The 16,597-nt window shown below is 33.1% G+C and overlaps 3 protein-coding genes across 3 annotated transcripts; 1 reads left to right on the top strand and 2 right to left on the bottom strand.

The window, feature by feature from the left end:
* Positions 1-318: 318 nt before the first annotated feature.
* On the bottom strand, positions 319-7,911 carry LOC103845674 (LRR receptor-like serine/threonine-protein kinase EFR). Its single transcript, XM_009122554.3, has 2 exons — positions 1,423-7,911; positions 319-1,339 (listed from the first exon to the last, which is right to left on the bottom strand). The coding sequence occupies exons 1-2, from the start codon at positions 4,112-4,114 to the stop codon at positions 936-938; spliced, it is 3,096 nt and encodes a 1,031-aa protein (XP_009120802.1). The 5' UTR covers positions 4,115-7,911; the 3' UTR covers positions 319-935.
* Positions 7,912-10,628: 2,717 nt separating this feature from the next.
* On the top strand, positions 10,629-13,149 carry LOC103846198 (myosin-17). The gene is made up of 13 exons (XM_033282745.1): positions 10,629-10,697; positions 10,806-10,892; positions 11,014-11,199; positions 11,329-11,433; positions 11,528-11,701; positions 11,806-11,913; positions 12,017-12,087; positions 12,190-12,289; positions 12,377-12,436; positions 12,509-12,565; positions 12,637-12,717; positions 12,812-12,894; positions 12,985-13,149. The coding sequence occupies exons 1-13, from the start codon at positions 10,686-10,688 to the stop codon at positions 13,118-13,120; spliced, it is 1,260 nt and encodes a 419-aa protein (XP_033138636.1). The 5' UTR covers positions 10,629-10,685; the 3' UTR covers positions 13,121-13,149.
* On the bottom strand, positions 12,123-16,482 carry LOC103845676 (MOB kinase activator-like 1B). Its single transcript, XM_009122555.3, has 7 exons — positions 15,267-16,482; positions 15,108-15,176; positions 14,722-14,912; positions 14,546-14,639; positions 14,314-14,447; positions 14,005-14,168; positions 12,123-13,912 (listed from the first exon to the last, which is right to left on the bottom strand). The coding sequence occupies exons 2-7, from the start codon at positions 15,131-15,133 to the stop codon at positions 13,841-13,843; spliced, it is 681 nt and encodes a 226-aa protein (XP_009120803.1). The 5' UTR covers positions 15,134-15,176; positions 15,267-16,482; the 3' UTR covers positions 12,123-13,840.
* Between the last annotated feature and the right edge of the window lie 115 nt (positions 16,483-16,597).

The following is a 16,597-nucleotide window of genomic DNA, read 5'->3' on the forward strand; positions in this document are numbered from 1 at the left end:
TATTATAATTTATATATTTAAATATGGATATTTAAAATTAGTAGAAAGAGACATATTTTAAATAAACAAGCATTAAATATAATATCCTGTATTCATACACGAGAATAAATATTACAAAATAATAAAGTCTTAATAATAGTTATATATTTGCCTACTGTTGTTTATAATTTTAAGTAATTTTATAATTTATATTTATGATGAAAAAATAAAATTGTATTAAGTATCCTTATGTTCTCATGCATCAGTATAAATATTTACATGTTGGTTTAGAAGTTTAAGCCATTTTAATTTATATAATGAAAATAAAATTGTATTTTGTATTATTATGTTCTCTTCTTAAGTAGATATTTTATCTCATGTATAATAATTTGGATTGTTTCATGTATGGTATATTGAGCTCCATATTATTTTTTCAAATTAAACAATATTTTTTAATTAAATTAACTTCTACTTTTTATTTTTAGCTTCATTTAATTCGGTTCATCCTCTTAAAGTTCTAAATATATTTTATAAATCTAATAAAATTTGATATATGTTGTTTCGAAAATATAGTTGTTTGAGTTCTATCATTCTTTATTCCAAAATTCTGTAACAAAGGTATGTTATAATCACATTACTAGATCTTGTGGCGTGTTGTAATGGCATTGTTTAGTAATGTAATTCTTGTCTTGTTATGAGTGTGCACTTTGTTTCTAGCGTAAAAGCAAAAGAAACATAGTCAAGTAAGTTTTGCTACTAGTGAGCTTTTCTACAAACATGTTTCGCTCAATCCTGATGGACACAGAACAAAAATGTTTTTCCAAATGGAAGATCTTATTTAAGAAAATGCTCAAAACTACAAAAAGGAAACGAAAAAAGGAGAAGGTGAGTGGGCTTCTGTTTGGGAGGAAGCAGAAGTTGTTGAGAAGGTGATTGTGATGTCATTTGTTTTTGGTCTACATTGTATGCATGTCCGCGCTTAACATCCATTCCTGAGGAGAACTTTGCACAGCATCCCGGGGACTTAGCTCTTCTGCAGTATCCGTCTTGGTACTGAAGAACTTAGATCTGACTGAGACTAGTTCTCGTAGTGCTTCAGCCATCCCCATCCTATCCCTCGGATATTCTTCAGAACACCTTACTCCCACCTGCAAAACCAGTCTCAACCACTCATCAACGGCATTGCTGCCTCCACCCTCCTCCTCATCTCCTGACAACACCGACTTTGCGTAGCTGTGGAGGTTATAATCCCCTGAAAATGATTCGTCCGTCGGTTTCTTTCCGGTGAACATCTCCAAAAGCAAAACTCCAAAGCTGTACACATCTCCTCTTATCGATGGCTGCCCTCCCATTCCATATTCTTTACATGTTTCAAAGCCACACCAACAGACAATGAGAGATTGAATAATAATTCGCAGTTATGCGCATAGATGTTTTATTTACCTGGTGGGGCATAGCCAATGGTGCCTCTAACACCAGCAGAACTAAACTGGCTTAGGAAGGACTCTCGGTCGAATTTATATAAAAGCCTAGCCAAACCAAAGTCACCAACATGAGCTGTAAGGTCATCGTCAAGAAGAACGTTGCTTGGCTTAAGATCACAGTGAGCTATTTGGTCATGACAGTGAACATGAAGATACTCCAAAGCTGAACCAACATCTATTGCTACGTTTAGTTTCTCTGGAATTGTCAAATCTCTCGAGGGATCTTCTGGCTGATGCAGCCACGTATCCAGACTTCCTTTCGGCATGAACTCGTAGACCAGAGCTCTGAACTCATTACCTTCTGAATCGAGGCTTGAACAAACCGTTAATAGCTTCACAAGGTTGCGATGCCTTACACCTTTGAAAGTTTCACATTCCGCCATAAAGCTTTTCGTTGCTCCATGCTTCAAGAGGTTCAAGACTTTAACAGCTACGAGTTTGTTATCATGACCAAGGACTCCTTTATATACAGTACCGAAGTTGCCTGAACCAATCAGATTGTCTGAAGAGAAGCCACCAGTTGCATCGTAAAGCTCTTTATAACTTAACTTCTCATAGAACTTTCCCATAGTAGTGGAATAAGATTGGTTAGTACTACTAGTATCATTCTTCTTCCTCTTGTCCCTCTTCTTCTTGAACCAACACAGAGCAGCCACAATTATGATTAACAAAAGTGAGGCCATACCTATACCAATACCACTGGCAATCTTCTTTCGAAGTGAAAGAGGCTTTCTCGGCCTTGATGATGCTTTCACGTCAATGCATGGCTTTAGTTGCATTTCTCTGATCCCTCCGCATAGATTACTGTTTCCAAAAACAGAAACTTCTGTAGCGTTTCGAAACACTCCTGTTGTAGGCACACTTCCCTCGAACTTGTTCATAGAAAGATTCAGATTTTTCAGCTGAGGAAACTTGGCGAGATACTGAGGTATGCGACCAGAGAGATTGTTTCTAGAGAAGTCAACATTTGATAAACTAACCAACCGACTTATATCTGGAATGGCTCCTTCAAACGAGTTCCCTTGCAGATAGAGAAACTCCAAAGAGAGAAAACCCCCTAGAGTTTGTGGAATGCGTCCTGATAACTTGTTGTCGCTAGCAGCTAGTCCAACAAGCAGCTCTAACTTCCCAACTTCTTCCGGAAAAGAACCTGTCAAGACATTGTTTGACAAATCTAAGAAAGCAAGAGATGGAATCTGCAGTATCTCCCGAGGTATACTCCCATTCAACTTATTTGTATCAATCCATAAGTCTAGCAAGTTTCTACATCCTCCAATGCTCTTGGGGATTCTTCCTTGGAAACTATTGCTGTTCAAATGAATCTTCTGCAGCTGAGTCATCTTGTCAAAGTAAGACGGTAACTCCCCAGATAATGAGTTTGTGTACACTTCAAGCACCTGCAATTCCAAAAGCTTCCCGAAAGAGACAGGAAGCTCTCCTGTCAACATATTTGCTTCCAAACTGAGTACTTGCAGGTTTACGAGATTACCGATGTCACGAGGAATGGTTCCAGAGATGTGGTTTCCTCCCATGTTTAGACTAGTCAGCTTGGTAGACAGATTGGCTGTTGAGGCAGGCAGCTCACCTCCAAGTCTGTTGTAGCCAGCATCTAAGAACTCTAGTTCAGTGCAGTTAGTTAAACCACCAATAAACTCAAGATCACTGAACGAGTTCTTTCCAAGAGCGTTTTGAGCAATCCCTAACCACCACAGGTTAGGTAGCTTTCCAAAAATCAAAGGGATGCTTCCTGTGAGGTTATTAGATGAGATATGAAACCTTCCGAGGCTTGAGATATTTGTAAGTGTTATGGGGATAGCTCCGGTGAAATGATTTTCTCCCAAAAGAAGTGTTCTTAGGTTTGGAAGAAGGTAACCAAAATCAGCCCTAAGGTTACCTGTAAAGCTATTGCCACCTAGGGATAGAGACTCAAGCGAGGAGAGGTTGTACAACGCATGAGGAAACACACCTGAGAAACCATTCTGTGATATCTGAAAAAACACCAGTTGTCTCAATCTAGCAACATCGTATGGAATCTCTCCTTCCATCTCGTTATAAGCAAAGTCAAGCTTCTGGAGTGAAGTCAAGTTTCCTAAAGATGCAGGAAACTTCCCGGTAAGGTTGTTCGTAGCAAGAGAGAGGATGACAAGCTTCGAAAGCGAACCTAGCTCTGAAGGAACTTCGTGTCCAATCTGGTTTGAGGATAAATCAAGAGTCGAGAGCGTAGAGCAGTTGGAGAGACTTGGAGGAATCCTTCCTTGGAGAAGATTAAAGCTCATGTTCAAGTACTGAAGCCTAAACAGCATCCCCACCTCTCGAGGGATGGTACTTGTAAAAGAGTTGTCTGCGAGATTAAGTACTCTGAGGAAAGAGAGGTTACCAATGGAGGGTGAGATCACACCAGCTAACTTGAATCCTCCGAGGTCAAGACTCACAACTCTTTCTCGCTTCCGACCGCATGTAACACCAGTCCAGCTGCAGAGCGGAGAGGAGCTGTTCCATGAGGACAAGACCTCAGTATTGTTCTCAGCGGCTTGGGACTTGAACTCGAGCAAAGCTTTCATGTCAGTCTCACTCGAAAACCTGGCTTGAGCAAAGACCACCGTGAAAGCTTCAAAGAACATGAGTAGAGCAATTGAAAGAAACGGCTTCATAGCTTCGTCTTCTTCAACATAAAGAGAAAACGAGAGTAAGTTTAAAGCCTTTAAGGTATAATAAAGAAAGAAGCAAACTCAAAATGCAATTCCACTGAAAGAAGGTAGTGGGGACAATTAAATGAAGTCGTTGAATATGTGAGATGAGTCCTTTGTCAACATCTTTTGTTTTGTTTTTGTCAACAGTCAAGCCTTTATAAAGGTGTGTAACCAGGGAGAGTAAAGGCAAAGCATTTTTATCACTGGCCGACATTCAACACCAGACAAGCAACTCTTTGTCATTCTCGTTAAAAGTCTCTTCTGAAAATTTGAATTTGACATTTGACAGTCTTCCTTCGTTAGAATATTTTTAATGTGAATTCAAAGACATTGATAGTGATAGCAACTACATGTAAAATAGGGTAAATCTCTAAAATAGCACCTTTTTAAGTTTATATCACAAAAATAACACTCAAAAACTAAAACGACCAAAATAACATTTTATCTTTTGAAAAATTTAAATTTTTTTATTTTTCAAAATTTGAAATCTTATCCCAAAACCTCATTTCTCAACTCTAAACCCCACCTCTTGAATGTTATTTTGTGACTTTTGGCCTTGAGTGCTAGTTTGGGAACAAAAACTTGATTTAGTGCTATTTTGGTCTTTTTTTTCTCTGTAAAATACACATCACCACCTACTGGATATTGGTAAATGCAATTAAAAAAGGGGAATTGGGGTCTATAGACATGAAAAAAACTATAATTAGCAGACTAGTGGTTTACCCTAACGGATGTATACACGGCGTCTTATATACATAATATTACTGTGATACCCTCTTCAATTTACCGGCTCACCTGCTAGAAAAAAAAATTAAAAATAAAATACTTTTTATCCTCAAAGTAAATCGTGTCCTTTCCGTTTCCACACAACCTCCATTCTCACTTTCTTCATCGGTGGTTCTTCGCACTCTAGACGCCCCTGCCGCAATTCTCCTCCACCCGCTCGCCTCCGCATGCAATCCCCTGAGCATCTCCGTCGTTCTCTCTTCTGATCATCTTTGTCTTCTCTAATCCTTAACGGTTTCGTCTCCGTCTTCGCTACTGCGTTCTGATCTCGGCGGAGGCAAGTTAAATTGCCGGTATCTCCAACTTCATGGCATAGCGGGTTTCTCAAATCTCTGACACCGCCGTAAGTTCAGGACTCCATATGCTTCTTCTCTGTTTCTCTGATTTGATTTTTCTATCTCGTCAAAATTAGGGTTTTTACTTGTTGTCTTTATCATTGTGAAGGAACCGGGATACCATACTTCCGGTGACGGAATTTCATCCTCTGAGGTTGGAATTTCTTAAATTGATTTAGGGTTTGAGTTTTTCCGGGTTGTGTGAGAGTTTCTTAAATTTGAGTTGTTTCATGTCGATGTTGTGAACTATGTGGTGTAGTAATTCATGTGCAGATTGTAGCATATATCATTCATTAGAATTATCCTGTCAGTATAAATAATATAAATTTCCAGATCTGGTTTCTATTTCAAATGTAATAGTATTTGTCACCCACTATACCATTGTATGTCGTAGACTATAGGTTTTCATTATTCTTGATTTGCTGCAATTAGTGTTTGGGTGTGGTTTGATTCGTAAGTTCTTCATGTACGTTTTGTTGTTCCTATTATTAACAAGTGGAATAGTATTCATATCTTCTAAACAAGTCAAATAGTATGTCTTTCAAAGTATTCCATTTCATATCGAATAGTAAATCCACTCATAATGATTTTCCATTCTTCTCCCGGTTCATCCTCTGTTTAGCTCATTGTTCATTTATATATTGCATTTGCCACGATGAACCATCCTCACTCTTTGTCTATCTTTTTTTGATAACATCCAGGTTTGTTATGGACGAGCTAGAGCTTCCAAGTAGATTGTTTGAGACAGGCTGTGAACCCACTGGCAAGAAAATACATATGTCCCCTAGAATGTCAGGTGGATTTAATTTCAAGAAGGTTTGGGTTCCGTTACCTATGTCGTGGGGTTTATATTCCCCTAACTTCGGTTTAGTGATTACTCTCAATTGTTTTATTATCACCTCAGTTAGTTTTGTATTTCATCTGACTCATTATGAATGTAAATACATGTCACCAAGCTCCCATTATTATACTTAAATATATACATGATGTACTCTGCAGCTAGTGTTTAATGTCAAGTGTAGTTTTATCACTCTTTCATTAGATTTGTATCCAACTCACATAGTATACCGTATATGGAATGAAATGGTTACAATAATATATACATATCACAATAAGATTTGTACCTACTTTTCCCACTGGTATTCCATGTGGTCATGAGGTTTTTATTTCCATAAGATTTGGTTTCCTTATGTATTGGGGTTTATATTTCCTACACTTGGGTTTAATGTTTACACTCAACTGTTCTATTATCATATCCCCTAGCTTTATATTTGATGTTGCTTATGAAGCGTGTAAATACATATCTTGTCTATTATGACAGGTGGATTTAATTTCAAACAGGATTTGGTTCGGTTATCTATGTCTTGGGGTTTATATTTCCCTAACTTAGGTTTAGTGATTACTTTTAACTGTTCTATTATCACCTCCGTTATATTTGTTTTTCATCTGACTCATTAGGAATGTAAATACAATTCTCCAATCTCCCATTATATTACTTAAATATATATACATGATATATTATGCAGCTAGTCTATAATTAACATGGTTTATGTTACATGAAATAGTAGTTACATGGAATAGTAGAAATTCTGCCCCGGTTCTCGGAATTCCACTCCACCTAGCGGAAATGGAATAGCAGATCTTCTTCTCGGAATTCCACTCCACCTGTCGTTATATTATGCATATGCTATTTGAATTGGAACTATATCTGTATTTCTACTACTCTATGTAAAATATATAGTATGGTAATACGATTCTTGCATTCTCCGTTTGTTTAACGTTGTTTCCTTTACACTTCCGATTTTCATCTACTCCTCTCTCTGCATATTTTTCTTCCTCTGATTTTTATTTCACGCTTCCAAAATTCTCTCATTGTTACTATGGGTCACAAAATCACCACGTCGTTTATTTTATGTGAAGGAACTGGGTACTTGTTACGTAGAAGGGTATAACCGGCTGAAATGATGGCAAAAAGACAATCACTACATTCTGTCAAAATCATGTCCATACTCTTGATTTCCTTCTAAAATATAGCTATTACGCCAATAAGCCCTTAAAAAAAAGAAGACTTTTACTTAACGATTATTGAGTCTCACGGCGACGGCCTTAACCAGCTGCAAAGAGCGGCAGGTAAACTTGGGGAATCAACACAGATTGGATCTTCATTCGAATCATCTGAGCCATGATCAAAACTCGTAAAGGTGGTCGAGAGATCTGATTAGTGAGTGCTGTGTCAGTGTCACGGAGGAGAAATGTTCTGTTCTGTTTATTTTAGATTAAGACGGCACGTAGTTCTTTGCTGAAGGAAAAACACAAACACAGCTTGTAGTTTTGAACAAAGAATAGGGTTGTATATTATGTAATTTAGGATGAAGAAAATGTATTTTGAGAAATCTTATCTATTAATTTAGGGTCCTATTTTTCTCTAGTTAATATAACATACTTAATCATTTATATTAATAATAAACCGACTATAAATTTGAATTTTATTTATTTAATTATAACAAAATCTGTTGACAAAGAATCAAACAAAATCTTACTTAAAAATTTTACATATTTTATAAAATAACATATTAATTAATTTTGTATTAGTTGTATAATATTTTTATAAATCAATGTTAACTAAAATTTTATTATAAAACAAGAAAATAAAAAGTATATACTATTTTAAATAAAATTTATAATTATATTATGTATTACAGAAAAATAGAAATGCTATATGAATTAAATACGACAAAATTATATTAAATAGGTAAGTTAAGAAATTCCTTTTTTAAAAATATTTCATTTAAATAAATTATTACTCATCATTAAAATAAGTTAAAATTCGTAAATTATATAATATTTTTATACAAAAATAAATTTATTAACATAGGTTAAACTTTTATATCTACAACTATATATTATCTTTTTATTTATTTTAGAATCTCAACAATGTATTTTTAAATGTTTATATACAAAAATATAATAGTACATAATAACCTTTAGTTCATACACTATTTAAAAAATATGTTATTAGAACACTATAAAATTTTAGTAATTCATTTAAACTATTAATGACAAATCAAATTTTAATTATACCATTTTATTAATTATAACAAAATCTATTGATAAAAATTGAGAAAATATTACCAAAAATTCAAATATTAATATAAAATAATGTAGTAACAAAACAAATTCATAATTCATCTAATATTCTAAACTCAAAAAATAGCAGTCTAATTTTTCAAAGTTTTCTTGACAAAATATAAAATTTTGAAAATAAATATTCAAACTCAAAATGATAATATTTCAAATTTTACAAAGGATAAAATCATAAATAATAAAGAATAAATTTTTAAAATGCACCACGAAAAAATCTATATATGTTGTAAAAATTAAAGCAATCTAATATTTTGAAATCTTAATTAAAAATAAAAAAAAAAACTTATTATCATAACATCCCAAAAATATTCTATATCAAGAAAATTTACTAAAAATAATATGATAGATGCTACTATGTATAAAATCTACTAAAAGAATAGGACTATATTATTTAAACACAACAGTGTTTTTACTTATAAATCATGTAAAATACTAAATTAATATATTTCAAAGCATATTTTTAAACACAACATGTAAATATAAATTATCTTAATTATTGACCACTTAATCAATTCAATTATTACTATGTTAACATATTGGACCTTAATTAAACTATCTAAAAATCACTGCTTATACCCTGCATTATAATATAATCTCACCATATTCCGTATAGATCATATTATACAACTTAGAAGATATATGACCACAACGGCCAGACAATATACACTTACAAACTATATATAACCATTATGGACCATATCTAAAAATCGTAGTTTTCATGCTTGTTATATTATGGGTCTATTATCAAATACTTTACTCAATCTTATGTACTATTAAAAAGTAAATGAGAATTTTAATTATTTTTTTTATCGGGTCGACCAATGTCATATCACGGGTTAATGACAGATTTTATAAATTTATAGGATTTTTAATTAACAGATCTTCACTAAATCCAAACGGGTTATATGAGGATCACTGAGTTTACGAGTTTGACTGCATAACTGGTTCGAATATAAAAATAATGTTTATATTTATCGTCTATAAAATAGATATTGTATCCCACTAAAAGTAGTTAAATAATTTGTACAAATAGAATTATTTCTATTTAAATATAAATACACTATTCAACTTCGACATTCATGGATAATTTTTTAAAACTTCGGAAAAAAATATTTAGGTACTTCGTTCTTTGAGTAATTCAGTTTATAAATTATATTCTTAGGATTATTTTCTATTTAAAAATTAAATATAATTAATATTTGTAGTTATATAATTTTATTTTAAAAATTCATGTACTCATTTGTTTTTCGGTTCGATTATGGTTAATCTTTTGATTTTTTGGTTCCAAAGATAAATGATTCATTTGGTTATTTATAAACTTCTGTTTGGTTTTAGTTTTGATTTTTTTGATTCTTCGGTTCTGGATAAATATGCCCATAACTATACAATATCTTATACATAAATTCATATAAAAAATCTTTTAATACCGAAAGTAAACACGCGCTTTCGAAGCGCGAGTCAAAATCTAGTATTATTTTAATGAGAACAAAATAGGAATGTTGAATAAAATCAGATAATAGATTTTTTACTAAAATAAAATATTCTAATTCTATTAATGATCACCAACTATACATTTGACATCCTATTATATAAACAGTATTTGGAGATATATAAAGTTAGGTAGTTTTGATTTTTTTAAAATAAAATTAGACTCTGCAAATAAATAAATAAATTATAGTGAGATTGTGCACCAGAATTTTATTGGTTAGACTGCAATTTTTTGTTATTGTTTCTCTCAAATATTACTTCTAAAGGGTAAACTTGTACAGAAATTTTCAATATAACAACTACATGTTATTTATGAGATTGATAATATAATATAAATGATTAAATTAATAATAGTATTAGAAAAAACTTACCATTTTATTTGTAGAATATAAATGGATCATCATTTTCTATATTTTCTCTTAATTTGCAAATTTAATTTTCGGATGACGTTTGTATAAACATGTAGAAACCAGGGTTCATCATTCAGACAGAAGCAGCTTTGGCCATTGAAGTAAGTTGGTTCTTTCTTGCTTCATTTTTCAAAGGAATTTATGAACCAGCAGTGTGTTTTGTTTTTTTTTTTCCTCATGTTTGTTAAACTTAGCCAATACACTTTTGACTATTTCGTTTTGCTCACAAGTTTTGATGCTCCAGATAGATTCTTACTAGTCATCGTTATCCTTGTTGGTTGATTAAATATGCTATAACTATATTTTTTTCAGGTGCAGACGTTTGCATGTTGGTGTTGCTTTTTGGTTTCGGACTAGAAGAGAAATACAATGCCTACACAGGTAAGAGGAAGTGTGTTTTTTTTTTTTAATTAAGTCATTGCACATTTAAAAATGAGACCTGGTTACTTTCTTGTTTCTTCAATTGCTTATGGCCTATAAATGTAACAGGAGGCTCCAGTAGATAAGGTGACTTCGGTATTGGTTAAGGATACTGAAAAAATCATTTCATTGACTTCAGAGGTGGAGGCTCTAAAGGTGTGTGTGTTACTGGTGCCAACACCATACTTATTTCTTTTCTTTGCGTGGATTCATATAAAGTGAAGAATGCTTGTCTGTTCATGTATTTTTATTCTGAGTATTGCATTCTGTTTATTAGCTTGGTGTCACTCAGGAAAATCAGGAACTACTAGTCACATGCATCTCAGAAAACCTTGGCTTTGCTGGAGGCAACCCTGTTGCTGCATGTCTCATTTACAAATGTCTCCTTCACTGGAGATCATTTGAACTCGAAGAAACCAACATCTTTGACCGTATCATTCAAACAATAGCCTCGGCCATTGAAGTAAGAGCTGATTCTTTCTTGCTTCACTGTTCAGAAGCTTTTGGTTATGAATTATTGAAACATGGTTAAAATAAATTTAACGTTAGCAAGTGTTTGATTCAATATGAAAAATGTTGTCTTCCATTACAGGTACCAGATAACAACCAAGTTTTGGCGTATTGGTTATCTAATTCAGCCATGTTACTAAAGCTACTGCAGCACACATTCACAAGTGCTGCAATACCAGCGTCCAGAGTAACAAGCTATAAATCTTTGTTTTTACTCTCCCTGACTTGACCTTTATCTGACTCACTTCATGTCTTGTGCGTCTTGTTTACACTCTAAATAGGGATGCATGGGAGGCGGTGTTGTCTCTTCTTTGGATAGACAAATGCAAGTTGAAGCAAAGTACCCAGCAACTCTTTTCAAGCAGCAGCTTATTGGATTCCTAGAAAAGATGTATGTTATGATCAGAGATAGTCTAAAGATTGAGGTCTTTTCTCTTCTCCGGTTATGTACTCAGGTTGTTTCTTTGTTCCCTTTAATCAGTGTATCTATTTATTGACCTTCAAGTTTCATTTCATTGTTTCATCGATTTAGTGTATAAGACATTGTTAAATGATATAGGCTCCACAGGCACAAGAAAACAATGTTCCTCAACAAGATTTGAATGGTCACTGGGAAAGTATTGTGGAAAGGCTAAGCAGTTACTTGAATCTAATGAAAGCAAACAATGTGAGTCTGCGATTTATTAAGAATATAATAACAGCTTGGGCTTCGGATTGAGATAATCTAATGAGTAATGAGCAATGAAACTCTCTAACTTTGCTTGATGCAGACTCCACCATTCCTGGTCAGAAAATTAATCACACAAATATTCTTCTTCATCAATCTTCAGCTCTTAAACAGGCATGCATGTTCACTAGTAGTAATATCTCCTTTTCTTTTCTCTCAAGGTAAGTTTTCCTTGGCTGACAGAAAGTTTTCTCTGTAAATCAACTACTTGTGCAGTATTCTCCTAAGCGATGACTGTTGCTATTTTGTCAACGGGGAGTACGTTGAAGCAGGTTTGGCTAAACTAAAACAATGGTGTATAGAGGCTACTGATGAAGTAAGCTTTGATTTCATCGCATCTTAAACAATTTTACAATTTTTTTTTTTGAAAAGTTGACTTAGTTGTTTGTTGTAAAAAAAACAGTATGTTGGTTCAGCTTGGGATGAGTTGAGTCATATCAGACAGGCAGCTGGATTCTTGCAGGTATAACTCTATTTGATGCTATGCCACACCTTCTATTGCATTGTAAACTCAATTGTTTTGGCTCTCTTTCAGGCCATTATTCAAAAGCAGGAAATGACCTTAGACAAAATAACAAGAGAACTCTGTCCGGTAATGATCATTAGACTTATTTTGTTTTATTTTCCAACGAGACGAACATTGAAGTTGCTTTTGTGGTTCAGGTGCTAAGTATACGGCAGCTATACAGAATCAGTGCTATGTACTTTGATGACATTTATGACATGAGCAGCGTTTCTTCAGATGTACGTTTTCACTTGTAAAATGACGTCTAAACCTTTGATTCTATCTAGACATTGTTTTAAACTTTCTCTTTGTTCTTTTTTTTCAAACCATAAGGTTATTTCAAGCATGATGATTAGATTGATAGATGACTTGACCGATGGTGTACGGAGTGACTTTCTTTTGGAGGACGACTTGAGGTAAACATAAACCTTTTTTTCTTATTGTTATTGAATAAATGTTTTGTCACATTGCTCTCAAGTAACGGAGAGTGATCAATCGAAACGCAGCATTCCATTCACCGTAGAGGATTTATCAAAATCAACGGAACAAGGGGATGTAAACGACATTGATACTCTTGCACTGATCCATGAAAACCCAAGTTTCAGCTTCTTGCTCACTTGTGGAGAAGGCAGTTCATCATAAATTGTTTGTCAAATCGGGTCATATTATGTTTTTTTTTTTGTTTTTCATTTAGTATGGATGTGAACTATTTTTCTTTGATATGCTTTTTGCTATTAACTTTTTTAACCGCATCAAATAAACTTGAATATATTCCAACTGTTATTTGAAGAGGAACTATTTGATTTCTTAATTAACCTTGATGGTCATCCATGTCGTAGAATAAATACTAGTTCTTGCAAGAATGAGAAGCTATGTTAACCACTTGTTATATGCAAAGTCAAGTTAAAGACCACCGTTTACCCAGAGGAGTTTGGTTGCTATGTATATTTGCTGGTTTGGGTGTCGTTGCAAACTTGCAGTGAAGGAACTATAGTTTGCTTTTCACTCCTTTCTATAAAGAAATTTTTTTATTTGATGTGTTTTTTTCTCTAAATGTTAGCGTCTAGAATCGTCCTTTGATTCTGAACTCAAAGCAACATAAAACCTCTTCTAACCTTCTAGGTCACGCAACTCAGTTCAAGGAAGAAATAAAAAGGATATATTCCAACCATGGAGGATATTTGACTATTTGAGTATATATGGTGAAACTTTGAAAACATCAGAAGATAGATTATTGCATATATTAAATCAGCTCATTTGTATAAGCTCGACTAGTTGCATAAACATCATCTCCTTTAGGATGTTAATTATTGGTATATATCTCACAATCCTTATTTTCCACCTTGAAACCATAGCTTTTTTCTATGGTTTCAGAACCTCTCCCACGAGCTCTTTAAGAGGCTCCATCTCTGCTTCATCAATCAACTGATACTCCTGCATGTTGCAAAACAATAAACTCACGTCAGCGTTTTTGACATTAACTACTATAACATTCAACATGTTCCAGAGGAAATCCATCAACTCACAGATGTGAAGAGAACAAGATGTTCGAAGCAAGTGTTGAGATGAGCTTCTTCCTTGAGATTCACAACATTCTGAAAGTGACAATGATAGATGTGTGCATAAACCCTAAACAGCCTCTTCAAAATTACCTTCACGAAGTCCTTAAAATTCGGTGGGAATGTTGCTTCTGAATAAATGATGAGAAATACACAAGTGTTACAACTTAAAACAAACTTTGATTTAGAGAGTCAGTATGAGTCTGTTTAAGTTGATGACAAAAAAAAAACTTTGATTAGATACGTTTCAAATCTATAGACAAGCTTAACAGGTACCAGGTGTTTGCGGAAAGATGGTTTCATTATCGATCTGAGTTACAATCCAGTTCATGAGATACCCAACGTATTCAGGAGCAGAAACCGTTATTGGCTTCTTAATAGCGATCCCATCTGCCCATCTATACTCATATCTGCAACCAAAAAGAAGAAGAAAATGACCAAAATGTTATGTATCATCAACTCAGATTTGGATTGATGGATGAGAGTCATGAGTGAAAGAGTGAGTTACAAGGATCCAGCATTCATGATAGGGCAAGTGGTGGTTGTGCAGAACTCTTTGAGAGTAGCGTACAAAACGTTTACTTGGTTGTAGAAATCTATGGCTAAAAGAAACCAAACAAACAAATTAAATATTAAGATAATAAACAAATCAAGTAGGGATTATAAGAATGATTGTGTCTTAACTGTGAATGGCCAACCACTGGTTAATGTCTTCACCATAAGGTAGTTTCACGGCTTCTCTGAGGTTGTAACTCACGAGAGTCGCTGTCAATGGTTTTTCAACCACATGATCACTAATACTCAGTCCACTGACATTGGTCCCTGATGGATGATGCTTCCTCTTCTTTGGTCGAAATGTCGGCCTCTGATTTACACTGAAAGACAGTAAGCATATGATCCATCATGTTAGAACCTAGAAAGCCATGTGTGTTCGAAACTATTTCCCAACAACAAACCGTAATTACACTTGTGACGTGAACCACATGCCAAGAAGTTTTTTAATTAGTACAAAAAACAGAGAGAATTTAGACGATAAATATATATATATATATATAAACTGTAGAACATACCAGCAGGGTAAGCCCAATACATTCATGGCTAAAGAGAGAGAGAGAGAGGGTGTGCTTTGAAGAATTAATCTGAAAAAGATTGCTCAACTTAAAAATGGATGAAACAATGGATCCAGAATACCGAACTACAATGAAACACTTGTAACTATCATAAGTTACCTGACTGCTTTCTAATGGTTGGATGCTACTGATGGAGATATTCAGGTAGTTTGCTGGATTATCATAAGACTCATGCCTGCATATATACCACACACACACATACATATGTATATCTATATGTGACCAATTTTTAATATGATATTTTCAACACTGAATTCACAATTAACGCACACAAAAAATATGCAAGCTGACATCATGTATAATTTTGATTTATTTGGAAAGACATATGTCCTAACACAAAAGAAATGATATGTATTTTCATATTGTTTTAGTAGACACATAAGAATGAGCTGTATATTGTTTTCAAAAAGGGAACTTCTGATACACTACTCATTAACTATCTATATATTTCATATATAACAAAATATGAAGATTGTTACCCAAAAATATCATTCCATATAAAAATTTGTTTTCTGATTTTTTAGTCTATTAAAATAAATTTACTAAATTATATCATTATGATTTATTTAATTTAACTGCTATTTAAGACATATGTCCTAACACAAAAGAAATGATATGTATTTTCATATTATTTTGGTAGACACATAAGAATGAGCTGTATATTGTTTTCAAAAAGGGAACTTTTGACACACTAATCATTAACTATCTATATATTTCATATATAACAAAATATGAAGACTGTTACCCAAAAATATCATTCCTTATAAAAAAATTGTTTTCTGAATTTTTAGTCTATTAAAATAAATTTACTAAATTATATCATTATGATTTATTTAATTTAACTGCTATTTTATTTTTTATAAGTAAGAGTATAACTTAATATAGCTTACAATATATGTATATTTGAGTAGAAATATATGTATTTATGTAAATTCTGTTGAAATATATAAATATACGTAAATTTTATTCTATTTAAATTGTTATTATCTTTAGGTGGCGCTTATGTAAAAACTATACGAAGAAAGTAACGAACCATGGTGACTTGAACCAATTTTAAGATAAGACTAGATCTCGATCCACGCAACCGCGCGGATTTTTGTTTTCATTTATTTTTATATAAACATTTTATTTTCAATTCTAAATTGGTGTATATTATAATATATATGTGTTTATCAATTTTTAAAACATAATAAGTATACGGTATATTTTTTCATTGAATAGATTGTTTCAAACTTTCACATGTATTTGTATCTTCTTATATATATATATATTTTGGATTATTATTTCATTATTAAAATCGTAACTATATATATATAGATTAGTAAAATATTGTTTTATTTTCATATTCAAAAATATTGTAACATTTCACAAATTTAGAAAGTAATTTCACAAATTTAGAAAGTTTTTAAAGAATTAAAAATTTTGCTTCA

The sequence above is a fragment of the Brassica rapa genome, chromosome A10 (assembly GCF_000309985.2).
Source record: "Brassica rapa cultivar Chiifu-401-42 chromosome A10, CAAS_Brap_v3.01, whole genome shotgun sequence".
In the NCBI taxonomy this organism is placed as follows: Eukaryota; Viridiplantae; Streptophyta; class Magnoliopsida; order Brassicales; family Brassicaceae; genus Brassica; species Brassica rapa.